We start from the raw sequence: 9,779 nt of genomic DNA on the forward strand, positions 1-9,779 counted from the left end.
ACCTCTATAAATTTCCTAATATAAATATATTCGTCCAATTTAATCCCAGTCAAATGCTTTAGCTATATATCACTAATAATGTAGGGATCAATAACTTAAAACCGTGTAAAGTTTATCACAAACGTTCTACTCGTCCAAACCAAGACGCATACAACATTGCACCATTGATTATTATGCAAGCACCCACCTTATCATGTGCTGACATGAGTTCCATATTTTCTGAAACAAATAGAAATCTGGAAGGGGCTTGATAATCTGTTTGAATAAAAGAATGTACTGCTCCATTATTAGAATGGAAATTGTACATTTTTCTGTCAAATACAAAGTGAAATTATACTTGCCAATGAATGAGAATTTCACAAGAACCTACCTACAAAAAAACAGCCACCTCCAACTGGAGAGGTCTTAAAAGATATGCAAGATACACAAAATTCATATACTCGTTAAAATTCTAAGCTTCCAAGAGCAGGCATCCATATGTTCTAAGGCTAACTGTATCAGACAATCAGGCTACCGCAGGCACTCCATGGTTTTGTTCATCTGATCGAAAATCACGGCCTCTTCCTCTTCCACGACCTACAATCCCAAGACAGGAACAGTATATCAAAACATTGAAAAATAATTTATCATCTACTTTGACCTCTACATCCAGCACAGCAACCATGTAGAAAATTGTGCCTGTGGTTCTTACAATGCTTTAAACTAAGAACACAGTATTGGAAACCCTAGTATCAAAAATCGGACTAGGCTCCGGAATGGACCCTTTCTAAATGGAACTCACCGACCACCATCAACTCCAACGTAGAAAATTAGAATTCATAGATAAAGTTAAACAGAGGAAGCCTGTGAATTCCTGTTTAATAGCAACTATGATAGGTCAATCTGATTTCATCACTAAATGTGGAGTCTAATTCCTGCCTAGTCATATTGATATTTCAAGTGCACCAACAAATGCCCAGAAAAGATCCGAACTGTTAATCCACAAATTTTGACTGCCATTTAGATGGCAACAGTCTTATAGCACAGAAATACTAAGAGAACTGTTAGTGCATTGATCATTTTTTGTATATTAAACCAGTAAATGCAATAGAGATGATGTGTGGTGAATGTTGTCATTGCTGACAGAACTTAACTGGAGCTATATGCTTCATGTTACTTCACCACAGATCATAAGTCAGTAACTTTTTTAATAAAGCAATCACCAGTGCAAAAATGCCAATAAATTCAAAAAAAAAAAACAGGCATTGTTTTCATAATTTCAGGTTTCCAAATAACACAAATTAATTAAAAATAATAATAATAATAAGCATATTCCATAAATACGTGTCAAAATTTACCAAAGATTCAACCTTGGTTTTCCTGATCAATTTTTTTTGAAATCAACCAAAAAATAATAATTTGATTGAATTCGAAGTTCAATTATGACAGACTGCCAAATCCAATTGGCGCTTTCTTCACAGCGAATTTCCATGAACTTCACCGGTGCGGTGTCTTCTCTTGCCAAATTTGATTTTGGGTCTGCATGGATCTTAAGAAGAGGGCAATACACAATGTTGAACCAACTAGAGGAACTGAAAAAGTAGCAAGAGTGGTGTGTTTATTTAAAAAGATGTCTAATGGTAAGGAGCATTTGAGGTTGCAAAAATCACAAAGCCCTCATCTTTCTGAAATTACTCCATGTATTCAAAGTCAAGAATGACAAACACTACAATAGACCCAATACCAAGACTCGGTTTATAGTGGAATTTCTCCAGGAATAATATGCACATCTTTCTGAAATTACTCCATGTATTCGAAGTCAAGAATGACAAACACTACAATAGACCCGATCCCAAGACTCGGTTTATAGTGGAATTTAAAGGAGACTCCAGGAACAATATGCACCAAGGGGCAGCATAGCATAACATGATACCTAGACTTTTTCATGGTGTAATCTGAAGGGGTCTCCAAGAAAAATCCAGGGACAATGGGCACCGGGGGGGTTATAAAATCAATATCAATGGGTCAATTTTAATCATGGAGGGTATTCAATAAAGAGTCAGAATTTCAAGGTCACATTAGAGGCTGTGTCACATGGTTCGGGTTCAAGTTCAGGTTCAGCAATGATTAGGTTTGGTTTGAGTTCAAATTTTTTTACGAGGTTTGCCATTAGGTTTGTCTATATATATTTTGTAATGGAATGACAGTGATGTGGTCGAAATGGAGTGTTATTGCAATAGTGTCAATTGTGTTGGGAATGTTAGTTTAAACCTCTGCTGCTATGAGTTTCAGAGAGAAGACGGACAAGGGGGAAAGGATTTCAGGGATGAGAGGAGAGCACGCACGATTTCCAAAGGATGGGGAAGATGAAGGTATTGGCTTTGACATAAATATGATGTTTAAGATCTAGGCGTCAGTTAAGGTTAGACAAAGTTGAAAAGCACTTCTTCAACTTAGTGTTGACCAAGTTGGTTGATTGAAACAAAGACAAAAGAGATAATAGGAGGAACCTTTCACAATTTATAATTTTATACTTCTGAAAGACAAGAAGGAAAACAGCTTATTGTATGGTGTTGAAGTTCAATCCCAACATTTATTATAGTGCTTGGCATATAAGACACTTGGTATTTTCACTAGATTTCTGTCTTCCTTTTCACAAAAGCACTGGTTCTGATCTGTTTCCAGGATGATCAAGGAACGACTGGGCACCCCAGGGATGTTAGAGGCATTGCACAAACAACAACAATTTCCCATTTAATATCATCCCAGGCAGCACATGGAATATACGCCTTTAAGTAAGACAGTAGAGGGAAAAAGTGATGTTTAATCCAAAACAAAGATGCTTCACTAGCATGTGTTTATATTTAAAGTTAGAGGAAAAAAGTCAAATTTAATTCATTTTTAAAATGTTCACAGATATTTTTCCCAAGTCAAGAACTCCAGAATCTGGACAAGTGATTCCAGGGTCCATGTTCAGCAGGTGGTGCAGATTATGCTCCCCCGCTTCCAGCAAAACATATGTTGCAAGTAACAGAAAAGATCCATCTCATTCCTAATTTACTTCACCTTAGTTAGAGCACATATATTTAGAATATTTTCTTGAGTGCTAGAATCCCACTTATAGTTACACAAGAAGGAAGGAAACATACTTATGCAAGTTGCACTAAGTGCTCTGCTCATCAGTCAAGTAGCTTGAAGACATTCAGGTGTTTGATTGCAGGGGGTATGGCAGGAAAATATTTTGAAGGTTCCGTCTATTTTATGAAACAGAGAAGGGAAAATCATAGTCATAACCAAAAATATGATATACAGGTAGTTGTGATCATTGAATCCCAAGCCTGCATGTGATGGGGCCGTTATCTATTTATAGTTTTCATTGGTCAAGTATCTCAAATAATCCAGTTGTGGCAGCAAGTACAGCAGAAAATTATTTTAATAGTTGCATATATTTTGTGAAACCGCTGACTGAATATGGTAACTGTAACTAAGAATACAGTAGGCTAGTCTCAGGAGTGACCAAAAAATATCAAGCCTGGGTGTGACAGTTTTCCTAGATTCCAATATCGCATGCTCTAAACTATTATGGTAGTTATTCAAGATTCCAAAAGGAAATTGAAGTGCTGGCATGACAGATGAGAATGGAATCAGGGTATCATAAGAAAAAATGGGTTTATTGTGTTAGTAAATGAGCCATATGGACCTCAATGCAAAGTTATTGTTCCATTAAAAGATCTTTAAGGTGATCTTAGATGCGGTTAGGAGATTACAAAAACATTCTTTATTTGATTTTGGACACACTTAAATTTGAAATTGACCAAAAAAAATGGTTACTCGGTCTATTATTCTAACATAAAACACTAGGCATCCTTTTACTAAATTTAAAAATAGACAGCTAATGAAATCTATGACATATAAAAGTTAAATCACAACTCCATGTGCTAACATTTATATGGCACAAAATAATTTTAACAGTTGCAGAACAACATTAAGATTAAAGACAAACTGAAAAATTAACCTCAAATTTGGCAAAACTTGTTTCCAAGATTTATATTAGCAGCCTATTATTATTAAATTAAAAGCTAGACACGTTGTTTGAAGGTTATGAAACAAGATTAGTATGGTTAAACGTAGAGCCAGCTCAACAAATCTTATTACAAAGGTACTGGCTACAGCTTTTAGAATCTCAATTTCATCATCAAACAACAAATTCATGTCCAAATTGTAATCATTGGGGATTCACCTATTCACTTCCAAAACAATTATGATTGTCAAGGGGGGTGGTGGGTTCAGTGGGCAACAAGATTCCAATCCCCTCAAAACATATTTGCTTAGAATTTGCCACTCAGGGGTTCCCTCACTTCCATTAAAAGGATTTCTATGAAACAAAAACTGACAAAGTTCCATCAAAAGGCTTGGCATAACCCACCAATGACATATAGGGCTTGGCTTGGGATGAAATATTTTCAGTTACATGTCCCCCTTGCATAGGATATTTAAATAATGATAACCTAATTAAGAGAAATGGCTCATGGTAAGTCTGCCTAGTTACCCTGGCTAAAGACCAAATTAGAAATACATTGTTATAAGATATGAGTCTATATGCCATCTAAATAGCATGCAAACAAGAAGAACAGACATATATACAAAATAAATCACAGCCTGTGAAATTGCTGAACAATATATACAGCCTGTCAAAATGCTAAACATATTTACATGATGTAAAAAACATTTTAACAAGCAACTGACAATAAGAAACAGTGGTCTCTAAACAAATGTTAGAACCAGCAACATCTAGGCACCTTGCTAGCATGGCCTTTTAAAGGCATTCTTATGTGCAAAAAACTTTGTACCCACCTCCATCTTGCTGGGCTTCAAAAACACCATAACCTCTCCCACGGCCACGATAGCCACGACCCCTTCCACGGCCTCGGCCTCGGCCTCGACCTCGGCCTGAACCACGGCCCCTTTCCCAGTTTCCATCATTATAGTATTCACCACCAAAATTGCCATTACCTGAAAAGGGATACCATTTGTCATGATATTCAACAAGGACTTGTAACCTAAAAGACTAAGAATCTGAAATATCTTCAGTCAACAGCAATTTTCAAAATAGCTACTCACCTCTCGCTCTACCTCTTCCTCGAGCACCACGTCCCCTGCCTCTTCCGCCTCCAGGAGAACCCTCTACAATAGTAAAAGAGAAACAAATTGAATCAATGCACAAGAATATGTTTAACATTCAAAATAAGATAGAAGCTAAAATCTACAATCCTGAAACACACAAAAATTATTGTGATTACCTCCATCATATTCTAAATCATTCCATGGTTTTACTTGATCTGCCGGCAATGGTGGCTGGTATCTAAATAAAGAAGCTGAAGATTGTTAGAAAAAATAAAATACAAATATAGAACATTTCAATAAACAAAACCTGTACGAAAACAGACATTTATGCAAAACAATTTACCCTGTAGAGCTTGTGTCCAGTTCCTTGGTGGATAATGTTATTGTAATCATGGACACATGTCGTGTGGTTTCCAGCCTACAATTGAATCCATAGGCTAACCAATTGGTGATAATTTATAAACATATAAAACTCTAAAGTACTTATAACATTCAGTAACCGTGAAATATAAGCCACAGGACCAAAGAAACAGAACATAACAGGACTCCTCAAATAATACTTACGGAAGAAGTCCTTCCTCTAGTGGCTCCCAGGTATCAGTTATATCAGTTGAGCCAATAATTGTATTTTGATGAAGATCGGGTATCCTTCTCTGCAGGGGGTCAGTTAAGAAAACATTTTTGACAGAATGATCTAAAGCTTGAATTGAAATGAACTCAGAATAAACACTGTACCAACCCAACTAACCCTGAAACCTGCAGCTTAACTCATCAAAATATACAGATGTGGAATTTCAGGAAAAAAAGAAAGATAATTTATATCCTATTAAAAAAAAGGTCAGTAGTAATCATAACAAACCTTGATTAACTCAGCAATAGTCACAGTCTTGTTGATTGCTCTGCCCATAGCTTTCAGAACAATTTCAGACGATCCTTTATCCTTGAAAATAGCAGGAAAAAATTTATTAGATTTAGAAAATCATATATAACACAAACAACCCCTTCACTCAACTTAATTTCTTCAAAGGATCATACTTACTTTCTACACTGATATCATGTTGAATTTACACACACGGAGACGAGATTTTCACCAGAACTTGTACAATTTGAATTGCATACCAAATTTTTCCCAAAAATGGGCCAAGAATGTGTATTAAGCCAACTAAAAAAAGGTTAAGCCAATCAATGTATTGCCTTCTAAATTTGTTAAGGACGCCTCCCTAAACTTTACCCTACTACCAGATAGTTAAAATGGGAAAGCCAGGCACCCAGCTAAAAGTGGTCATTATCTATTTAACAATTTCAATCAAAATTATTTTGTGTTTACTTGTGCGGAGTCAACTTGGACAAGTAAAATACAAGCATTCTCAAGCAAACTCATGGTATAAGCATCCCTAAGTCAAGGGACACCAAAAACATTTCCCTACTCTCCATGGAGCAATAGAACATCTCTCATTTCACAGAAGTATCCCCAAAGATAACAGGTCACTTTCCCTAAACCTCGAGGCATGGCAAAACACATGGAATGCATTTGTTGAGGGAGGGAAGGAATCCTAATGCTTAATAGAAAATTTCCATTTCTGCCATAGTTTATGGCATATACAAGCAGAGAGCAAATATCAGAGATATTTTAAGAGGACAGAACCTTGGGTTAGAGAGAAATATATCAAATCAAACTCTACAATGAGAATGACTTGTTCGCTGTGAAAGGTGCTATGATTATAGACATCTTATTTCAGATTACACAACACTTAGTATAGGGAACTATCAGAGGTTGCCAACAGATCATGTGAAGAAGCAAACGAGTAGAGATCAAGCAAAAAGACAAACACAAAGTTGAATCAGACTGTAAGAAGATTTTCTACTGATGAAGAAAAAACAAAGTTCAAAAATTTGTTCAAGAAACACAACGCTCACCATACATTGCAAAAAAGGCACCTTCAAAAACAGTCAATTAATGATATTGGATTTTGCACCCTCCGATGCAGATAAGGAATTAAATATGTTCTTGGTATATTTCAGTGTCACACAATCACAATTTACACCCTTCATGGGTAACATAATATAATTAGGGTTCAAACTTATTTATTAGATCTAATATTTTGAAATTAAAAGTTTAGGGGAATAGATAGAGATATTCAATGAATATGCCATCTCCCAACAATACAAGAGGATATAATATTTGTCCAACTGTAGAAAAAATGTTTACCTGGGTATGATGGTTGAATCCATCTGGCAAACAGTGATAATCCTCTTGCATTACTTGCACTAGGAGATTTTATGTGTTTACTGGCACCATCTACTATGCGATTACTAACTGTCTGAAAAGATTATTTTCAATACGTAACATTGCATAGGTAGAGTATTTAACCACCTTGAACAACAGGGAGATTTTATGCATTTTATATATATCAGCAATTATAGTATTCTAATTTGCAAGTATATCATCTCATAATTGAATGTTTTTAGGGCAGTGCATAAGTCGTCATTAAATTAATGTGTGCGCAAAATAACCTACTTGTATTTTGTCATTGATGTATTCAACTCCAGTTACATTGTTTGCCGGAAAACAGATTTCATGAAATATTATGATTTGCATCAGAATTGCAAACATCAACAGCAGCAAAAGATCATCAAGGGTCATGAAATGGGGCAATCAGAAAAAATGGGAAACTTTTCAGGACATCGGCAAACCTAAAAAGTACTAAACATATTAATCTCTTTAAAATCGGCAAAATTCAGAAACAAATCGCAAAGATAAGGCCAAAAAAATCATAATCTTTGAAGGTTGATTTATTGTTTTGGAGTAAACTTCACAATGTGGCCAATAAATGAGCAATGTTTAAAACAATCAATTGGATCCAATGCAAAGCCAATTCAGTGTTACATAAATGGTCAATGACTCCTTAGCTTAATTCTTGTCAACTAAATCTCAGGTGATCACATCAAAATCTCGAAAATCAGTGTAGCAACCAAAATATGGTTTGCAACTTTTTTTTTGATGGAACAATCAATAAGAATCATCCATATTACAGTTTACTAACATAAAAGCATTAACGTTACTAACAAGGCTTAAAATCGCTTTACTTCAGAGCAATCATGAAATAAGGAAAATGTCCTTGTATAAATAAAAATTTATAGGATTCAATATAAACAATATAAACGCTTACCTGAAGCAATGTCGTTGCATAGGTTATGTAATTTCGCATCCTTCCTTGTGTAGTGATACGGATTTCATTCTCACTTATTGGAGTTTCTGGCCTTGGCTTCTCGACTCTCTGGTACCGATCCATCTTGCAAAAAATTAAAAAGAGAACTCAATCAAATATATTCAGTAATCGACATCATGATGGACAAAAGCAGACTCGCCTTTTCATAAGAGAGGAAAAAATAAACACAAAACACAACGAAAGGAAAAACTATCCTGAGAAACTGCAATGAGGCGAATAAACTCGCCTGAAAGGAAAATAAACCAAAACCCTACGTAGAGAGAAAACTAATGAATCGCAGCACGAAAACACAAAAATGGATCGGTACAGGCATGCTTGAAGAAGCTGAGATACTAAAGAGACGAAAACAAGAACAATGAATTTTAAAATATAAATAAACATAAGCACCTAGCATTGAAAAACAGAAAAGGTTAATCTTCATATGCAGGACACGATTAAAGCAAACTCAGTTCTATGAACAAACTGCAGCTTTACGGTGTAGCTAGAAAATATATTCAAAATTAACAAGAACGGAATTATCCACCGCTGATCTAACCTAGAACCCAAGCATTTACTTTGGAAACATCACGGCCTGCGAAAAAACGGCCGGCCGTAAAAGCATGGGCGACTCACTCCAAAACTAAATACCGTGATGCAAAGAGGCCCTAAAATAAACATTTAAAGAGAAAAATCCTATGAATTGCAGAGTCAGAAATTAAAGCTCTCGAACAAAGATCTAAAATTAAAAACTAAAAAACAGTCCTGCAATCAAAATCCTAAGGCGCGAAAAAAAAAATAAACACCTTAAATTTAATGCGTAGTTTAGTTCCCCTTACCTTGAAATGTCGAAGAGGCGAGGCAGGTGCTCTGGTGCGTTAGATATTTTGCCTTTGTAAACCTCTGCACTGCTCTTCCTTCTCTTTGAGTTTATCGCTATTCGCACGGCGAGCTCTTTCTCATTGTTTTCTATTCAGCTCTAAGGCAAACACCGCCCCTCTTCGGCTATATATGTAAATCGCTCAGACCGCTGGCGGCGTCGCTCACCAACGGGGGTGGTCACATGCGGAGACATTCTCGGCTAGCCGCTTTCTGCCGCCAAACATAGATAGGGTTTGTTCCGGTGCCCCCGGAATACTTTACCGTGGTTTTCGGCGTTCGCCGGTGATTCTATTGGTACGTCGCCGGCGCGCCGGGAATTATTTCACGGCGCGAGACCTTCTGAACGGGGCCGCCTTTTGACGAGGAGTGGCAGGAAGATTTTATCTGTAATGGACTAGACAGCTGCATCAGACGGGCCCACCGACACGACACACGTTTCTTTCACCCTTGTGGGGTCCGCTTTCTTGTTCCCTCTGCGCCCGCCCTTGGGATGCCGTACGTGGCTAGGGTTTAACTCCCCAGCCACGTTGTTTTAGGGCACGAGCGGACCCCTGAACAAAGCCATTAAAGCATTGATTTAGTCTCGTT

At 36.7% G+C, this 9,779-nt stretch overlaps 1 protein-coding gene across 1 annotated transcript; it reads right to left on the bottom strand.

Moving 5' to 3' along the window:
• Positions 1–489: 489 nt before the first annotated feature.
• On the bottom strand, positions 490–9,308 carry LOC149180230 (uncharacterized). The gene is made up of 9 exons (XM_089415976.1): positions 9,149–9,308; positions 8,274–8,396; positions 5,963–6,043; positions 5,668–5,756; positions 5,447–5,521; positions 5,280–5,341; positions 5,101–5,163; positions 4,834–4,992; positions 490–576 (listed from the first exon to the last, which is right to left on the bottom strand). The coding sequence occupies exons 2-9, from the start codon at positions 8,394–8,396 to the stop codon at positions 506–508; spliced, it is 723 nt and encodes a 240-aa protein (XP_089272102.1). The 5' UTR covers positions 9,149–9,308; the 3' UTR covers positions 490–505.
• Positions 9,309–9,779: the final 471 nt, after the last annotated feature.

Source organism: Pinus tabuliformis, chromosome 3_2, assembly GCF_031772625.1.
Source record: "Pinus tabuliformis cultivar Carrire ecotype Pingquan chromosome 3_2, CPIR1, whole genome shotgun sequence".
In the NCBI taxonomy this organism is placed as follows: domain Eukaryota; kingdom Viridiplantae; phylum Streptophyta; class Pinopsida; order Pinales; family Pinaceae; genus Pinus; species Pinus tabuliformis.